The 20728-nt window shown below is 41.5% G+C and overlaps 1 protein-coding gene across 1 annotated transcript in view; it reads right to left on the bottom strand.

Annotated features, from left to right (window-relative positions):
• Window positions 1-2619: 2619 nt before the first annotated feature.
• The window catches only part of kitlga (kit ligand a), a 48150-nt gene continuing 30041 nt past the window's right edge, over window positions 2620-20728 (bottom strand). The window contains exons 2-10 of the mRNA XM_049573071.1: window positions 19336-19446; window positions 17458-17514; window positions 16486-16638; window positions 15684-15864; window positions 11894-11938; window positions 8313-8410; window positions 7995-8104; window positions 5737-5801; window positions 2620-5629 (exon numbers count right to left, since the gene is read on the bottom strand). Coding sequence (XP_049429028.1) covers window positions 5771-5801; window positions 7995-8104; window positions 8313-8410; window positions 11894-11938; window positions 15684-15864; window positions 16486-16638; window positions 17458-17514; window positions 19336-19446 — 786 coding nt within the window. The 3' untranslated portion in view covers window positions 2620-5629; window positions 5737-5770. The remainder of the gene's footprint in view (window positions 5630-5736; window positions 5802-7994; window positions 8105-8312; window positions 8411-11893; window positions 11939-15683; window positions 15865-16485; window positions 16639-17457; window positions 17515-19335; window positions 19447-20728) is intronic.

A 20728-nucleotide genomic window follows, 5' to 3' on the forward strand; every position in this document is an offset into this window, starting at 1 on the left:
CAGCTTCTTACGTTCAGATATTGGCAGCTTTACACACTCTCCCGTGACAGTGAACTAAAACCTTTGGTGTGAGTATGAAACAAGACATTAGATGACATAATTTTGGGATTTGGGTGAGACAGACCGACATTTTTCAACATTTTAACACATTTTTTGATGAAATGATTAGTCGACTAATCTAAGAAATAATCGACAGATTAGTCGACAATGAAAATAATGGTTAGTGGCAGCCCTACTTTCGTGGCTTTGTGATATGCTGTATGGCAGCGACGACTTGTAACGCAGCCAGACGTAACCGCTTGCGGTGTTACTATATTCCAGCTGTTGTCTGGATGGCACCTGTAGAGGCAGTATGATATGCGGACAGGTGGCGTCAGCTCGTAACGCAGCCCTACGGCACTGGTCCCAGTAGTATGATATGCAGCTGGATGGCATCAGCTTAAAACACTGCCAGTGACGATGTTATATAAGGAGCAGGAAAGTCCCCATGGGGCAGGTGGGAGGGGCGGTGGATGAGTTCAACAAACCTTGGACTTTCATCCAGGAGCCCGTTGTTTGCTTTATGTATGTAAAGCCAAACCAAGCCTTAACCTAACCACATGTTTTTGTTCCCTTAATGGAACCATGAGCGTTTTACATCCAGTGCTGGTTGAGGCGTCCCTGAACGTCACCAGTAGACGCAGGATGATACCTAGTGTGTAATACATACACGTGAAGGTCCACTGACAAAGCGGCAATATGTGACGACTTGTTTGAGACCAGTCAGATATTCCTGCTAACGCTGCTGCTGCGGCAGACGATATGGACACCAATGAGGTATATTGGTTCTAACACAGACTCTAAGGTGCCATAGACAAATGGCACAGATGATACGTTGCTAATTATTTTTGTCAAAAATGCATTTTTGAAAGACCAAAATGATCTGGCAGTTCAACATAAACAAGACCACACCAAAGAGTTCCAGCTAATGATGCTGAAAGGTACTGTTGCTCTGAACTATATGAACACCAATGTGGTATACTTTTTTTTTTTTCAAACACAGATTCAATTTTGCACAATATACTCCTCCTATAAGAAAAAATTCCCAACATATAAAATACACATGAAACAAGCAGAGTTCCCGGTCGAACTGTTTCCTAAAGGTTACAAAGGCTAACATGTAACGTGCGGACAGAAATGTCACAACCACTGCAGTTTATTTTCACATACTGAAGCACTGCTTTTCCAGAAAACTGTCCTCCGAATCATAACTAGGCACAGGTCAAGCCAACTAAACTGTCATGAGTTAATACAAAAACAAAAAACAGAGAGGGTCGGGGTCGTATCTGTTGGGTTATTATGGTGAGATTATTCTACTCTGCCCACTTTCTGCTACCACACAGAAACATAGACAGTCTGTTACACACACAGTCAATCACACTAATCAAACAAGGCACAGAACCAAGAATGGACATGGTACAATGTAAGACCACAGACATGATAGAAATACTCAGACTACATACAGAAACAGATGTTTGTGTCCTGCCACTTTGTCTCTGTCAGCTATCCGCAGCAGGGCGGCCTGATGGGAAAGGTCACAGCCAGCGTGCCCTGTTCACACTCCTACCTCTACACTGATTGTCTTTAATCATCGCCAACCTAACACCTAAATTAGGGCTGGGCAATATATCGTAGTGATGTCACATGAGACCAGATATCGTCTTAGATTTTGGATATCTTTTCCTGGTTTGAAAGGCTGCATGACAGTAACATGATGTAAGTTTCTAAAGTTTACAGACCGTTCAGTTACAGTATTTGCCGTTATCAGACAGGGCGTGTTTTTGCAGCTTGAGACGGCTTTTTGTGACTGTTTTTATGAGAATGAAGCTTTTTGTCGCTGCTTTTTTGTTGCCGAGTGTTTTTCGACTTTATGCGCCCTGTGTTATGCGTAAACAATCTGAATACCTCGAGCTCAAAAACAAAACAAAAAAATCACACCGGGAGTGGGAAACCATAGACGTATATCAACAACTAGATACTGGACACCAAATCGCCTGCTCGCCTGGTGCATTCACGAAAAAAGTTTCTAGTTTCTTTTTATTTCTGTGGTATGCAGCCCACTGAATATGCACAATAGCCCCGCCCAAAAGTTCCTGCTTGGCTCTTACAAATTTTTAAAACCCTTTTCTCGACCTGAGAAAAGTTTTACAAATATTAAACCACCATGGATCAAAAATTCACTCCATGAGAGTCCTAATTGACCTTGTCTGTGGGAAAATGCTTTTCTGGCCGTAGAGGATTTTTCACTGCAATACCACGAGTGGCCACTGGAAAAACTGGAAACAAGCCTGAGCTGCATTCCTGCCTTCGGCGGTTGCGTACGTTGTTAAGCTAACTTTAATTAATTTTCATTGATTCTTTATTAAGCAAGCCTCAAGACATAGGACAGAACAGACTGTAGCCTCTAACATTTGACCAACCATATTTAGATCCGACGACTGACAGCAGACTGTCAAAGCCGTGAACCAACCATCATCATCATGACGAAGCTCCTGGACCACCTGGTGGTACTCCCTGTAATTTCTTCTTTTTCTCAGGGTCTCATGTATCCAAACAGATTTCAGTTTCTCTCTGTCCAGTCCCCCCCCCCCCGCCTCTCAATTATTTAGTTTAATTCACAGCTAAACGGTGGATAAGCTAAAGCCGGCATCCACTGTTTTCCTACGGAGGGTAATGCACCAAAGTTTGTACATATCCCACGTAATGTTAAGCCAGTAATTTGTGCATAAGCATAACCCATGTATTTTGGAAGGCTGGGACCAATGAGCTGATGGGAGTAAAGGAGGAGGAAGTCCCGAGCAGTCCAGTTAGGAGACAGGTTGGGTTAGAAAATACAGGACTTTCTCCGAGGACACTGATGTTCAGAACCGAGTGTGAGTTATTTTAAGAATGTCCTCACTATGTTTTTCCTTAAACTAACAACAGTGACTTTACTTACCTAAACCTAACATCTGTAACTTTACATCAAGGACATAATGTCATTTGTGGGGTGCTAGTTCATAGGATATCAAACAAACCACTGTATGAGGACATGTTGGCTGCGGACAGGTGAGTCGGTGGTTGTCGAGCAACAATAAAAGAAACACAACAAGCTGCAAAAGCGCTTTGTCTGATTGAGGCCTTAGTCATGATATCCTCATTACTGATCAAAAATCTCATTGTGGAAATATTCTGTGACGGCACCGACAGTCTACTCTACAAAATGGCTGCATTATTGACATCAAGGTTTGTGGTCACAAATATGGTAACACCTGATTTTCTCGGTATTGCCCAGCCCTTTCTAGAATCCATCATGAACCTGCCGTACTTTGTGGGAGCCTCCCCTGTTTACTTTGCCTCTCTTCACACCCCTGATAAGATCTGCTATCACTGAGAGAAGGAGCAACCCCAGCTCCGAAACTTATCTGATGTGAGAATGCATAACAAGAGGCAGGGAGGGGCCCGCGGATTTAATATGTGAATGAGCCTGAGGGCTTCTGCAATTGCTGTTGCCAGATACATGTCAGTTTAACAATGTCATGTCAACTGATTGGGTTTGACTACCAGTTCAGTGATCTCCTGCCGTTCACATGGATCTATGTACACCCCAGAGAAACAACTCTAAACGTCAGCACGCTTCTTTGAAAAGAAAAAAAAAAAAACCTTTTAGAATTTACACCACTGTGACACAGTTCAGTATGTGAAGGAGATGACGGCGCACTTCCTCTGACAGTGTAATATGGTGCAACTTTAAGGCAAAATTGATATTTAGGTCTGCACGGCATTCCCATGTGGCGAGCTTTGAGGACTGTGACAATAACTAAGGTGCATGTCTGCAAATTTCATCAACAGTGGAGTAATCCTTCAGCATTTCATCATCAAATTTATGTCAAATTTATGGGTTTTATTATGCAAACACAACACTGATACTGGACAAAGGCAGAGTCAGTAAGAACAGATTAAACCATAAGCGTGAACAGTCCAAGCTAATGGGCTCGATTCATATTTAGTTGCTAAGTAAACAGGCAGAAATTGATTGCTCAAATTAAAATGTTAGATTATACAGCATTTGTATATCAACTTTATTTTCGTACAAACTGTGTTACTTGCTTTTTAAAAAAATTTAACGATATAGTTTCTCTTCCTTTTTTAGAGGAATGGCCGTCAAAAATCTCCCCTGTAACAGTTTTGCTTCACAAGCATAAAAGGTGAGATCAGTACAAAAAATAAAGGCATTGTCAAGCTAAAATTTACGATGGGAGGCCCATTTCACACGCGTCTAACACCGAGGGTGTGTTCGTAAGTCCAGTACACTAAAATGAGAGTGCTGTTGTTCAGAGTAACAGAGCATTCGGTTTCTATGTGAATTAACTAACGGTTAAATTAATCACATGCTCACTCCGCTCAGCGCTCTGCTGCTCCGAGAGTGTAGTGTTCTGAATATGCGAACGGTACTCTCCAACAGCGCTCCAAATTTCTGAGCAGTCCAGTTTGTGCCAGTGCGCCCTGGCACTCAGAGTCTTTCCGAACGCACCCCTAATTTCCAAATTTCAAATAAAATCCTGGATCCACAGGAGTCATCCCTGAAGCTCGTTAGCAGAATGTCATTGCAGATTTCAGTGGTCTAAATGAAAGTTAGTCAAAGCAGCATATTCTGTATATATCTATCTATCTATCTATCTATCTATCTATCTATACATATATATATATATATATATATATATATATATATATATATATGTTCTGTTCTCCATGTAATCCATTCACACAACCTAAATCACCCGACTCATAAACACCGACAACAACAACATCATACAAGGAATTGTAACTTGTTCAGGAGAGTGTGTTTTTGGGGTTTACGATGTGTTAGTATATACTGTAGACTGTTCTTTAAATGTGACCCATTAGTAGAGGTGCTCTTAAATGATTGCTTGAAACATTTCATCAACAGCAGCAGCTCAGTGCTGCTACCAATAAATAAATACATCACACACCCCCGCGGGTACACGCCTAAACCAGACACTGTGACTACACCTTGGCACTACAATGTTTAACATTATATTCTTTAGGAAAAACCCTGGACTAAGATCAAACTGCAGAGCTGTTGAAGATGTGGTTAACGTGAGGGTCACCGGAGGTAGTAATTCATGCCTCAGTTCATACAGGAGATACCAGTGTCAGTGTCACTCTCTGCTGTGCTGTCTGAAGATGAACTGGTGGGTCCAAAAAACGCAGGCAGACTGTAGCAATGTGCTGAGGGGGGGGGTGGGGGAGGGGAGGGGGGGGTCTCTCCCTGAAGAGTTCATGATGCAGCAGGTTCTGATGGAGCAAGAGAATCCAGTGGGGGTGTGGTACGGGGGGCTCTCTGCTAAAATGTCAGTCTTTTTCAAAAGCATGGGGTTAATGCAGTCTTACAAGAAAGGCAAGCTTATCCATACGGTAGCAGGCGTGGTTTATCCAGAGGAATGTTGGTCATGGCGATCGTGAATCTGCCGTCGTTTACGAGCGCAGTCAAAAACAGGCCTTTTACCTTTGAGATGTCGCTATGGAGTACAGCTTTGTGTTTGTTTTTCATCACCTTTGGACACCAAGAGGAGAAAAGAGTAGAGTCCTGTGAGAGAGGGTTTAGAGCGCAGTGTCAGGCAAGAGGTCAAACCAGACTTTGTTTTAGAGACTGTCATTTTGTTTTTGTTGCTCTAGTGACATTAAAAAACTCACCAATCACGCTGAAGAACATCGAAGGGTAGAGGCGTTACACTATTTCAATGACGTGCAACTTGTTTCTGTAATTGGACAGAAGGAGAATATTAGAGAGTGACCTTCACCTCACACTCTAAGAGGAGGAGGAGACTGGCTGATGTGTCGACGGCTCAGAAGCTGTCAGAAGCCTTTCTATGCTTTGCTTTTGAATTCATGTAAAATAAAAGTTCTCCTGGCAAGGACAGAATGAATGAATGAAAATTCAGTTATCAAATAAGTCTATAAAAACAGGCTAATTAACGTGAAATCTTAACAGTTATTTTTTTTGTTGCTTTGCTAGCCTCTGTTAAACCAAATGACAGGGAAGCTAAACAATGTGCTGCTGTGGATGGGACTGCAGTAAAATGTCCTTTAGCACCCTGAAAAGACACACCAATAAAACATAAAAAATTATTTATTTGTTTTTTTTAAAGATTATTTTTTGGGCTGTTTTGCCTTTAATGGACAGGACAGAGTGAAGATTGTGAAGTGGGGAGAGAGAGAGAGAGAGTGGGGGGATGCCATGCAGCAGAGGGTTGCAGGCCGGAGTCGAACTCGCGACCGCTGCAGAGAGGCATCACCTCCATACATGGAGCACCGGCACTATCCACTAAGTTTCCGACGCCCCATAAATGGAATATTTTTAGCGCCTTACCTTACACACTAACCAATTGAGGCCACGGTAGACCGGCAACTCCCGTGTTCTGCTACGTAAAATGTCAATGGACAGCCTCCCATCATTGAGGGCTGTCTGAAGGTAAAGCGGTAAAAATATTCTAAAAGTAACGGATATTTTTGCTCACATGTTTTCTACCCAGAAGTTGTTGTAAACAAACATAATGATTTGGTCTCTCTTCTTCTTAGAAAACAGATGTGCAGTGTTTGATTATCAGTGGTGGAGCCACGTTCAAAGCCACTGTAAAACATGACCACATTACAGTTTCATTACTACCACATGGGCCACAGAGCCCAAGAGGGCACCCGCCAACTAAAGCCCTGATCATTTATCATCTGCCAGGAGGAGACTGCTGAGAAGAACGCAACATTGTCATTCAGTACATGCACAGAAAACCACAAAGATGCCAGTAAAGAATAAGAGACAGCCTGCAGGGATAAAATGTTTGAGCAGCCTGGCTTCTGTCACTTTGTTGGAGAAATACCTGCTGTCACTGCCGCCAAGCAGCCTTTTATCTGCATTCAAGGGGGACAAATTACAGCAATCTACGGTAAGTTACCAATTTAACTTCAGCTAGTTTGCATGTTTTTATTTGTAGCTTATAAGGCTCACTTTTCTCTCGCAGTGTTGTCCGTTACTAATGATATAATTTTCATACAGTGTAGGTTAGCTTGTTTGACTACTCAGCAACTAACCATGCTGCTGACAAAGCCAACAGCTCGGGGACAGAAAGCATAATAATTGCCAATAAATACATGTGTGGTTTTACTGTAACTGCAACATGAAACTTTTTCTTTCTCTCTCCTGACGTTAGCTACACTGGAGCCCACGGAGGGGATTTTCTCTGACTCCATGTTGCCACATATTTGTAAAGCAGCCAGCTCTTTCCACTGTAACTGTATTTGCTTGGAAACCTTTCTGCCAAATGTCGCTGGGGAACTACGTTAATCGGAGAAAGAATGAATTATTGCATTGTTTTGTTGTTGTGTGTCTTTGGGTAAATGTACTCCTTCCTGCGTCGTGACAGACGATGCCCCTTAGCTGTTCAAAAATCACTGGAAACCATGGCGCCTTACTGTCTGATTCTGAAGCATCGGTGTCACAAAACCACGAAGAGGAAATACTCAAATATGTAAATAAATAAGATCAAATAATCTTTGTGGGACCAGTGAATTAAAGTGTAGCCTTTCCCAGTATCTGCAGCCACTTTGGTACCAAGCAACTCATCAGTTTGCGGTGTGAACAGGCAGCGAGTTATATAAAGGGAAATTGTTTGCTGCTGAAATGTTGCACTGAGCAGTTTACATTTTGACAGCTATTTTAAATTTAGTCTTAGTCTTGAGACAAAAATTCTTATTAGTTTTTAATCCGATTTTGTTCTTATTAGTTAGTCCCATTTTAACATATTAGTCAACAACAAAATCAAATCCAGTTAGGCTGATTTATGTAAGATGTTTTTTTTCATGGAAAAAAGCTTGTTGAAATATTTTTGTCACAGTTTTTGTCAATGAAATGAACACTGGCACCGACTGTTGAGTCAAAGAGAAAAAAAACAGCTCACTTTTCTGATATTTCAGCATCTAGTGGAGGTGCAGTCGCTTCTGTTCCTGTGAAGAGTCCACCTTCTCCAGGATTCTGTTGAAGATCCTCCTCGTTCCTCCGTGATCGGACCTGTTTCAGAGTGGGAAATAATTATTAATCCCACGGCTCTCAGTTCCAGCTGCACAGCATCTGAAGACAGTTGAAAGGCTTTTGCCGGCTGCCATAAATCCCACGGAACAAAGCGGCAATAAAATAGGCCAGCCACAAACAGTCCAATCTCCAGAGCGTCTCAGGACATGAATACGCTTATAGTGTTAGGGGTCAAAGGTCGGCTCACCTTCCACACAAGCAGGAATACGAGAGCTATGAGGGGGATGAACAGTAAGGAGAGAAGGCTTCGCTCCACCACCTCAGTCAGGGCGCTCTGTTCATATTCTGGGACAGAAACAGAGACACAAACTCTTTTAGTAACAAATCATAACATTTGCTCCATCTCTTACTCTTGATTTTAAAGGCTTTGACACAGAAATGTTGGTTTGGTGATTTACAGATTGTTTTAACCTAATTCTAGACTTGCTTTCATTGTTCATCTAACTTTTAATTTCTATTTTTCATTAATAAACTTATTCTCGGAGTTTAAAGTGTTTATCCGCGACAGTGGTGCAGGGCTGCTCCATTAAAGTCCAATCATTCAAATTTGTTTCACATCATCAGTCGGAGACCCTCAGTGACTGCGACTGCTTCAAGTCGAGCAGTCGCAGTCACTGAGCTGTGCAGTGTGCTTCTGGGGTCGCTTTGGTCCTTGGATTTATCTTTCACACTACTCTGTGGTACAGACAGCTGTGGATGCGACTTTGAAGTTTCCACTGTAAAGCTCCAAGATAACATTATCTTCTCTCTTCTGCTTAGAAGCGGTGAATCTACAGTTCACAGATACTTAATACGACACAGTCTCTGGTTTGTTTGTTATCTAGTGTTGGAAAAAAAAAGTTGCACATTTCAGATTGGGTGTTAGTGTCGTTAGCTTGTTGATTATATTGTGTGAAAACAACTGTCACACTGAACGTCCCACTGAGCCCGATTAAACTTTAAATCTTTACACAAAAACAAAACAAAACAAAACAAATATTCATACTAAACAGCCAAATCTGAATCGACTGATTCTGAGTGGGGTACAGCCCTACACTGGACATTAAAGACTATTATATACATTCATATTGCACCATGATTGGCTTCCATAATAGTTGTGATGTCACAAAATCATGCCGCTACATACACATGTAAAACTCAGATTTAACTGAAACACAGAAAACCATCAGCGGCCTTCTAAGTGTCAAACTATATCATTAAACGATCTGAGAGAAATAACAATGAGCAGAACATTTTTGAGTGAAGAGAAACTCAAGTTGGAACAGAAGACCATGTTCTCGTGTTCCACCCCTGCTGACAAATACATGACACCAGAAAAAAAACAAACCAATGAATGATATCTTTCATCAGTTATTTTCCATCTCATGAGCCAAAGTGCTCAGCTGAGCCAACAGGAAACTCACTTCAGTCTCTGAGCTGTCATTATTCAGTTTACAGTCTGAGGGAACTTTAAACATTTCATTAACATAATACTTCATCCACAAAATGATTATTTGTTCATCAATTAATCATCCTGTTACGCTGAATTTGTGAAGGAAACTTTATTTTATGTTTTACAGTGACCAAAGCAGAAAATGTGGTGAACAGTCTTGACAGGCACTGTGTAGAAACTGCATCAAAACATTTGTTTACAGACTTGCACACAACTCGTGCAGTTTAATCTATGTCTCATTTAATCAGTCGTACACTCAGTACGTCCCAAACACCTTCATTTTTGCTAAAAGCATAATACTTATAACATGTCTGCATACCAGTGGCACACCTGGGCAAGGTGTCACACCACTGTTGCAAAAAATGTCCCTCAGACAGCCCGTCGAACAGCGGTTCCTGCAAAAATACAAACTTCCTGCAGTTCGTTTTAGTTTCCCAGCGGCATTTGAGCCACTGATCTTGGGCGTCTGTGCTTTTCTAGAGACCAGCATGGTGTTTTAACCCAAAGCATGTTCTTTGCCTGACCATAACCACGTGAGTAACCACACCGTCACCACAGCACTTTTTGAGAAACGTAAAGTTTCAACGCATCTGCAAAATAGCATATAAATATAACTGATCTGTGGTTTGCAGAAATGTACGATACAAACTTTTTTTTTTTTTTTTTTTTTTTTTATTCCTGGGGCGTTGGTGCCTTAGTGGTTAGAGCAGGTGCCCCATGTACAAAGGCTCAGTCCTTGCTGCAGCAGCCGCAGGTTCGATTCTTGCCTGCAGCCCTTTGCTGCGTGTCATTCCCTCTCTCTCTCTCTCCCTTTCACACGACGCTGTCCTATCATCAAAATAACCCCAACAACATCTTTTTGTTTTCTGGCGAAAAGATAGAAATCAAATCGCCAGAAATAATGTTGGCACAGTACGTTTCTGTAAACTTCAGGTATGTTACAGCTGAACCCACATTCACCACAGTTGTTGACAAAAGGAATTTATCTGTGGTTTACACAAACCTAACTATGACTTTTTTTTTGTTTAGGTAATTGGGTGACTAATGCAGGGAGGGAGGATTTTCAGACAAACTGGGCTGCAGAGCACTGGGTGTGTTGAATGAATGGGCTTTTGTAGGGACGAGCGAGTACGCTATTATTTGTGTCTGCGTCTGTTCAACCCACAAAATTATGAATGTACCTGTATACGTGCTCTGAATAGGTGGAGTTAAAACCTAAAATGGGTGGGTTTTCAACCAAAATGGGTGGAGCCTAACTGGAAGTTGTTATTAAACCTGAAATTGATATGGCTTGATCAGAAGTTGCCATATTCATTTCATCACAAGAGTAACAGCTCTGCAGTTGAGGATTTTCCGTCATCACCACATATTGACTTCCCGGACTAACAGGTCTTCAGAATTTAGGACAGTCGCCCTGGCAAAGCACATGTGTTCAAACTCTGCTGGTGGATTCCATTGTGCAGAGTTCCAACACACGCGCTTGTCACTCCTCCGTGCATGAGACTGTTTATGCAAAAGTGTTTTAAACTGAAAGGTTTGAGCAAAAAAGCAGGTGTTAAGGAAGAACTGAGCATACAGCAAGATAAATGACTTTGTAAATGGATGTTTTCATAGAGTTTGTTTATTGCAGATCCCTGTTTGTTTTTGGTTTGATGGGCTGTTGGAGAAATTTTGTTCTGATGGGATATTTTTTGGACTTATGGGGCTTTAGAATTTTGGGCTGTTGGAACAATGGTATGACACCTTGCCCAGGTGCGCTACTCGTACGCTCAGTGTTATAAATAGTCAGGTTTTAGCATAAATGCATGCGTTGGGAAGTGCTGAGAGACTTGTCTAAATGAGACTTGGATTTTACTGCACGAGTTGTGGGAGAGTCAGTTTTTGGATTCTTCGTTCACCATGGAGGCGTGCAAGAAAAACATTTTTCTTCACAAAGTCTTTGTGACATGAGTAACTGATATGCAAATAATCATTCTGTGGGTGAGGTATTCCTTTAAGCGCTTACACAATATTACTGTGTAAGTTTCTCTACAAAAAATAATTAACTTTACATTCTTTTGAACATGTAGTTCACGGGAGGGTCTTTACGAGGTGGGTAGAGAAAAGCCAGACAAGATAAGACATGAGACATAAAACGTGATGTGGAATTTGCCCCGCAGTCCGTCATTAATCAAGTGACAGCAGCTCCAGGGAAATGGGCTGACTTGCTGTACAATGTGACAAAATACTGTAGCCGGCAAAAGCTGCCGCTCTGACACACCAGCTGGGCTGGTTTTGCAACCCCATCATTAACCTGACACTTGTTTTCTCAGAAATACTGAGAATTGCAAACTTACTTGGACTGCAACCTGTTGCACACTCCGAGCTGGACGGTTGTGATTCTGAGGAAAAAACAGAGAAGAAGATGAGTGGGTGAGCTTGGGGGTCACTGGAGGAGACGAGCACAAAATGAGGGGGAGTGAAAAAGGGGGAGAGGGTGGAGTGCTGGTGCCGTATGATGAAAACATGTCATTGTCAGGTGCTAAAAAGTCAACTCAACACTGTCTTTTTTTTTTTCACCCCCGCCCCACACATACACACACAAAGGACCTAATCCGACCACTCTGGCAGAGAAAAGCAAAGCGCTTGGGAAGATTGGAAGATTGCTCTGTAATCAACACGTACACAATCAGGTTTCGGCCCTTTTCTTCCTTTTCACATGCGCTACCTGGGGACACCTTCCCTCAGTCCTGTGACTCAGCCACGTCTCAATGGGCCGGCGAAGCACTGAGACCATTCTGAGTTTTTATCTTGCAAAGTTCTTGTGAAGAAATAATGGTTCCTGGATTAAAAGCTTCTCGACGCGGCCACCAGAGATCTGTCCTAAATAGAGCCTGTTCACAATAGTCCAAAGAGGGCGGCGGGGCTTTTACAAGCAGAAGTGAACTTGTGGCTGGAATGTTGCTGGTTTGAATCTGTAGGTTCAGAAAATGTGTGGGAAGTGTGACCTACATTATCAACTGTCGCTGATGTTGGTTTTTACAATAAAAGACTAAAAGAGTTGGTTAACCCAAATCAAAAACACATGTTCTCACTTATCACTGTCACTTTGGATTTATCTGTTGAGGTTTGGGGATATCCACATCTGACATGTGTCTCACCAGAAACAATGCTCTGGTTACTCTCAGACTGATGTAAACAAAGTTGTTGACACTACTTATTTATGAAGAAAGAAAAACTAAAAACCAAGCAGGAACGTCCAGGGCTGGAAAATGAAGCCAAAAACTGCAGTTCCTCTGATGCCCACTTGGGCCTGGCTGCAAAACAGAGTATATGTAGTTGGTCACAACTAGTTTCATTTTTCAACGTTAAACATGAGTTTCCAGCTTCAAGAATCATTTTTACACTTTTTCACTGTTTCATTCTACAAAGATACTTTTTACTGTAAAGAATATATTCATATGAAACCCCTTTGTAAAAACCAAAATCTTGATTAGTAACTGTAATTTAATTAAGTTACTCCGTTACTTGTGACTAGTTACTCCCCAACATCGACCATAGCTGTAGATGATCTTTAGATAGATCTTTTTTTTCTTGAGCATCACAACCCCTGCAAATGACTCATTTTACTCTCAGCGTGTTATCCATTAGGTCTGATAGCATTTGGAAAGTCTGAGAGAGAGCTGCACAATTGACTCTTCGATCCCCATTCAAATTAGCGGAGTGCTAAACAGGACGTAGCTACACTCAGCAGCTTTCATAGTGACAAATGGAGTCCTGCCTTCAATGCTGTATCCAGGTCTGTTGACACATCCATGGGCGAGACACAACTAGGAGTGACAAATATGTGATTCTGTGACCCTTTGAAAGTTTGACTCGAGGCTCTTGAAGCTCCAAATGTTGGACTTCTGCTGAAATAATTGTGACAAAATGTTGAGCGAATGTTCTCAGGATTGTCAAAGGACAAAACCCAATAATCACACATAGAAAGACTTGTTGGCAGCCGTTCAGGTGATTTAATCTTTCTCCTGACAAGATCGTTCATCATTCCAAACCCATCTGAACTGTGAAACTGAAACTCTCCGACTTTGTGGACTGTTACTGCTCTGAGCAGTGAGATCCTTATTTATGTGGGAAAAATGCAGCAGATCTACCACAAAACCGGGCTTCATCCCATCCTACTGATCAATAACATGTAAATGCACACTGCTGAACAAAATGTATTGAGTCTGTGCCCGTCTTAAACCACATGAAGAGACAAAACCAGTGAAATCCAAACAGTCTTCGTCCAAAGAAAGCTGGACCGACTGTTAGGATGTTCTGCCAGTGTTGTTATTTTATTGTAGTACCCTGGAGCTTAAAGCATCAGGGCACCATGAGAGCTCACCCTACAGTTCACCGTGGGAATGTTACACCACAACCGTTTCAAATCACGCCTGAGATATGTCAGTTTACGTCAGAGCTTATCTCAACACGACGCAGAAATCACAGCTGTGTCTTATTTTTATTTTAAACCACGTGTGTTTTTTTGTTTCTGAGTCCATTTGTTTGTCTCTGCCGACGATGTCACCGCAGGAAAGTGTTATATCAAACGTGCCCCCTTCCTCAAAGAAAACAAAGTTCTCAGTTTACCTCTGATTTGATAGGAATTTGAACCGATGGTGATCGAATGTACAAGCAACCAAACATCTATAAATCACAACAGGTAGGCGTGATATTAAAGTTTAAAAAGGTGATAAAAGTTGTGCAGTATGCAGAGTAAAGCCTGCCAAACATCAGGGAAAATATTTAGGCAGTGAAAATAATCTGCAGGTGACTCTGAAGGAGGCCGTGGACTCAATTCTCTTTCTTCTATCTGGAGTTAATGATGGTGCCGGTAACAGACGTGCTTTCCCAGGCTGCAGTCTCTGCATCACAACACATCCATCCAGAAACCTTGTATCAAGACACAGCAGGGCTGAAACTAATGACTGTTGTCATGATCTGTCATTATCAAAGGCAGGAAGCTGCTGGCTCTGTCCAACCAGCAGTCCAGAGACTGTTCTGATATGGATTTAAAACACAAAGAAGATCGTACAATTCAGAAGCTGGGATCTGCCTTTCAGCTCTAATGTACCAATTTCTTTTAGCAGGTTCTTTGAGTCAACTGATTTGTAACTTTTAAAAATGAGGATTCTCAAAGAACTGTCTCATAGTCTTAAAAAATATAAAAATATGACATGTTGTTTGTCATGCGTCCAGTGGCCATGTGGTAGAAAGAGACAACGACCATAATCATTAACAGTCACTGACACTGTAATAAGGCTGGGTATCACTTAACAAATGACAATACTAGCACCCTGAAAGTGATACCAATGTAACTGGAGTGGTGTGTAGAACAGCCATACTTTCAAAGGTTTTGGTGGCATGTTAAACTGCCAACTCTGTCAACACACTGCATTTCGAGAGTCTGTCTGGCTGCACCAGGCATGCAGGAAGTGAGCCAGGTTTTGAAACCCATTTTTGTCGCGGAACAAAGGTTACTGTTATTTCATCTCTACTTAAGTTAGTGGAGTTCTAAACTATGGGCCTAATGACGGGGAAGCAGTGCCGATCAACTGGGTAATTTTGATACCGTGGACATGGAGCCTTTTGTTAGTGTCCAGGTCTCTTAATACATCCATGGGCTGCACATGCACAGTGACGGGGCTAACTGTTAGCATCACAGAGCTAACGTTATCGAACGCCTTTTCACCGTTGGTTTGAGTTTGTTGGGATTAGCTGCTCGGTGTCGGATGTTAACTACTACTGTGCTAGCTCATGCTAGCTGTGCAGACACTGAACAGACCTTTAGCAAGGAAGAGAGCAGCTCCAGAGACAGCAACAACAAAAGGTCTGCTGATCTGGTGGGGAGTTGAGACGGTCTGGGATCAGAACCTCGGCGCATTAAGGATCAAATGCAGGTATCGTTCCACTGGAGATGTTCCACTAGAGACGGTAGCTAAAAAGGTATCCAGTACCCATACCCAGATTTAATAAGCAGATACACACAAAGTGAAACACAAACTCACTGCAGTTCATCGATGTCACACTTCAAATTATGATTGTCTAAATTGCCAAAATAATTACTCAAGCACACTGAGCAGGCCACATATAATAAGTGATTACCTTCTAAATATTTTTCTGTTGTTACTGAGTATGGTGTGGTGGGACAGGGAGGAGGGTCACAGTCATCTGAATCTTCTTTATTCTGTGCAGCTATAAGGAAGTCTTTGACAAAGTCAAAGTATCGCGCTGTCTGCCACCTTTCTTCCCTGTAGTGGCACTCAAAGTCATACATGATGGGCTCCTGAGAAGAGACAAAAACACAGTTCAAAGAAATTCATGTTTGTCTGGTCACAGTTCATTTCAAAGGACGTCGTTAAAGATTAACTTGGCTATAAAGATAAAATACATAAATAAATGTCATTGATTTTACTAAGTTAATAATAAAAGTTATGGGCAGTTGGTTGGATAAATGAACCTCATTTGTCTTGGCCAGGTCTCCCTTGAAAAAATAAATGTTTGATCTCAGTGGGATTTACATGGTTAAATATGGCTTAAATAAAATAAAAGACACTGCAAATAATATTCTAGTCATGTGCGTACTGTAGTAAAGGTTTGTATAATGTTATTGTTTGGCGGTCCTGCTAGCTGTCTGGCCTCATACAGTCTGTATATCTGCCCTGTAGGGGATCTAGTCCACATGTGAAGACGTTATGAGTCCAACTCTAGATATTCTGTCAACTATTTTGTGGTTTGAACGTAATAAAGAACGATTTCCAGGATGTCAGCTTAAATATTTACATCAAGGCTGCAAAACTGTGACGCTCCCAACTTTTAAACCTAAACTTAGAAGCAACAATGAACATGTTATCTCTGTTTTCCACACATTCAGGTAGCTAATGGTGAAACCACAGCAGGAACTTACCAGAGACCCCATGTTGAGCCGCAGTTCTTGGAGCATTTGGATGAATATGCTAATATCTTTTCTGTTGGATGAAATGTTTCCAAACTTATGTGCTAAATCTTGTAAACTCTCCTCCAAGTAGAAGATGTTTAATTTTACCCAACACATCCCTCCCTGGAGAGGAAAAAGAACAGACATGTGGCATTAAATAAGCAACAGCACGCACTGTGAGATAATCAGATACATAATACTCCATTTATCAAAACGTCAATAAGAAGCTCTGAATAGAGTGAATGTCCACCAAAGGCGAATAATCCACCCAGTCAGATGATACTTTCACAGTTAAAGGGAAACTCTACGACAGGCTAAAAATATTAGTAAAAATGAATGGCTCTACCAAATGCAAAAACTAGAGTGCTAAAACTCAAATTTGTGATGTCATTAAGTATCTGAAGCTGCTCCATTGACAATGAACAACATTTTCTGACTCACAAATGAACTCTATATCACAGAAAAAATCTCCTTTTGGCTTGAAAGAGAAAACAAACAAAATCAGGCTCCAATTCATCAGCGATGGAGCAGCTTCAGACTTTATACCCTATGACATCACATGTTTGAGACTTCCTTCTCTGGTTTCTGGCTTTGAGAGTATAACTCATGTTCACTAATACTAATTGAACTTTCCTCAACTGTAAAGATAACATACTGGAACTCTTAATTTAGGTGGCGTTCCGCTTTAACTCTGCACTTGGCACATGACACAATATTTGCACGGTACAGCAGTTCTAAGGTCAGCCAAAGTTTGGCATGAAGGTGTAGCTGAGGAAAACATAGCCAAAGGTTTTCTTGCTCTTTGGAGCATGAATGTGATCATGTTTTAAAGTGTGTGTCAGTGTGAATAATGGTGAGGAACTCTGCTCAGTTTCTACTGAAAATTAGAAGTCAAAATATGCAAATGTCACACAGATCTCTTCAGACTGACTGATATCTTACCTCTTCTTTAGGAACGTAGTGTACAGGAATTTTGTAATCTTTAGGAATATTTTGTCTCTGTTAAGAGAGAGAGAAAAAAACCCCACATAAGATTCCAGACAAATTTTATTTGGATCCTAAAATGTAGCAACACAGCTCATAAACTTGTATTTAAAAAAGTGCAAACAGACAATAACCTAATGTTAATATATGCAGCATGTCCTCATACAATGACTGGTATATATTAGGACCCCCATCGTTTCGGTTAGGTTTAGGAAAAGAATCGTGGTTGGGTGTCTTCACGTTACGTACTTAATGTCACGTCACAATGTCGTGTTACGAACACATGTTTTACAACACAAACCCCCATGTCCTGGGTCAAAGTCCTGTGTCTGTTTGACCCGTCCATCCAACCCAACCGCCTCCCTTCACGAACTTTGTCTCCCTTTATACTAAGTCACCCGACTTTCTCTGGACAGCCTGAAACTCAGAGGTCATGTGATCCCAGCTTCCTGTCTCATGATCACATGGGTTGTATACATATCATAGTGCATTACCTTTCATAGGTATAAGAAAGAACAGTGAGTGGGGACACTCTGATAAGGCTGCAGGAGGTTAGCTGTGTAGCACATGAACAAAAGTCAATACAGGACAAACACTTCTTGTGGTGAGTCAGATGCTTCCCACTCCTTCTATCAGTTTACATGTTTTTTTTTTTAATGACCTCAAATTTTGACCTTTATACATCTTAACTTTGCTAATAAAGCAGGTGGCACCAGGCTGCCGAAAAGAATATGAATTATAACATCACACATCCTTCCAGACACAGAACTGGTTTAGCAGTGGCAGCAAAGATTCTGACCTTATTGTTAAGGTATGAGAGTTACTCAACAGAAGCTTTAAACTGTCTGTTCAAGATGAGAACATCTCAAGCCACTATTCTGCTTTGATGTTCTGTAGAAAGTACAGTCACAGCTTGGGGGGACAGAGCTGTCTCGCCTTTAACCTGGCAACAGAGGTCGTAACAGGACCAAATTGACATCCGTGCAAAAGGGACAACCAGCCCGACGGGACGGGTGTGACGTTATGGCAACCTGTTACGCTTGTGACCCTGTCAGGGAATTTAAAAAGTAGCTGCTACCAGTTAGCAGCTAACTCAAAGAAGAACAACAGCGGCTGCAAATCAGGAGAAAATGAGGACCGGGAGCTCCTTACCCTCGGAACTGAAGACGGGATCAGCCACCATATAAGAGACGGTGAATGATTGTGATTGACATGTTATGTAATTGTTATTGTTTAGAAAGTGCGACCCGACGCTTATATTATATGTCACACTAGAGGCCATTTAGGGGCCGGCTTTTCTCTACTGGGATGCCAGCATGCTGTCTAAAATCACACACCGGAGCAACATGATGCAGCCGTTGTTTGGTTCTGTGCAAAAATGCAAAGGCAGTGTAAGGAAGGGACTTTGTAGCGGCTCTATAGCACTACCTCTGTGTAAAAAGGGGGCCGTAGTACAGTAGTCTAGTACAGTTTTTCCCAACTGGTGGGTCTTGGGTCCATTCTGAATCATAAGTGACTCATAAATGTGTCAAGTTTGTAAAAAACACGCTATCTTTAAGTATCGTGAATTTCCAGCACAGAGCTTTTATTTTGAAGTGCTGTTTCCTGTTGTAGAGTGAGTGACTAGCCAACAGCTACTCAACAGAGACAGCAAACTAGCTCGACCACACGGCCAAACGCAAGTATGATGCTGAATATATTAAACTGTGTGGACCATGAACTAATGACTGAGGAGAAATCTGGACCCTGTGTTGGGAACCACTGGTCAAGCATAAACATGATGCCCTGATTTAGCCTGAGGCTTTAGCTTAAAATGTTTGACAGTGTTGTTCTTACCAAAATAGAGAGACTAGCGATGTCATCTGTCACTGGGTTGACGTCAAATTTACTTGAATGTACCCCAAGCGTGATGAACAGCAGTAAATGGACACAGACGCGTATCCAAATCTGTAGGTCAAAAGAGACAGAGCGTTAGGACAGTCAGTCAGATCTTACACATATTATACATACCACCACAAACAACATATTATATAGTTATTCAATTTATAGTAATACTAAACTCAATGTGACCAGTATGTCACTGGTTTCTCTGCACACAGCAGTGACACAGTTTGTTGGTGATGCTGAAACTCCAGATTCATCAGTGTGACCACACATAACAGCGATTAGCCTCCACAAACCGCCGGCCACATTTACTGGCTGACATTATCTGGACAAAGCAGCTCTTTCTGTCACCCAGGTCAACAATAAACAATGAGACACAGTGATTTAACTGCAGCTTAGAGGTGCAGCCGACTATAAAAGAAAGAAGTGAGTAGACTCTTGTGTTCATTGGATCATTGTTTCCAGTGAAGACACACCACATTCACACCCCCCTGCAGTACTGGAAAGAGTAGGCGAGTGAATCCTAAGTATTGTCTTGGTTTTGGAGCGACCCTCAGATCCAGGTCATGTCTGTCCTTCATTACTATATGGAGTCAGAAGTCCGTAAAAATCTTATTGGATCTGATGGGACCAATCAGAGATGATATAAACAGCACATACACAGTGCTGCAACTGGTGCCAGATTCTTTTCAGAGACGCAGGTCAATATGTGGGTTTCTGAATATTTAAGTACACTGATACCAAAGGACAAGAGATGCCACTTTTCCAAGACAGAAACTTCAAGATTTTATAACGCTGAAGTCGACCAGTGGAAGTTTTGAATAAACCAGCTTATATTCATAACAGCTGGTTTCCACTGGGCACAGCTGTGGCACGTTCCCGCTTTGACTTGGATTCGTTCCGTCTGCCACAAGGTGTTGTAGCACACCAGGAGCATTTTGCCTGCCTGATGTTGTTGACTTTGTTGACCTGGTCATTTTTCTTTTATTTGTGCATCTACCACTAATAAGTGAGGAGGCTATGTAGTTTTGATTTCTTTTTTTGTCTGTTTAAAATGTATTTTTTGTTGTTATTTTTGACTTTATTTTTGACAAGGTTAGTACTGGTGAATATCCAGTTAGGAGCAACATGAATCAAAAAATTGTCACTGTGTTGTATGTGTTAAAAATGCATTCATCCACATAATTATTTCATATCTATATTTACATTTAGATTTGCAGGATGTTTATTTTAAAAATTGACCAGATGCTGCTGTTCCACTTCCTGCCCAGCTTGCTCTGTCAAAAATAGACTAGGAGTGTACATCTAGTAGTGAAACCACAAGCATCATCTAGAGTGAATGTGT

The sequence above is a fragment of the Epinephelus fuscoguttatus genome, linkage group LG4 (assembly GCF_011397635.1).
Source record: "Epinephelus fuscoguttatus linkage group LG4, E.fuscoguttatus.final_Chr_v1".
Classification (NCBI taxonomy): domain Eukaryota; kingdom Metazoa; phylum Chordata; class Actinopteri; order Perciformes; family Serranidae; genus Epinephelus; species Epinephelus fuscoguttatus.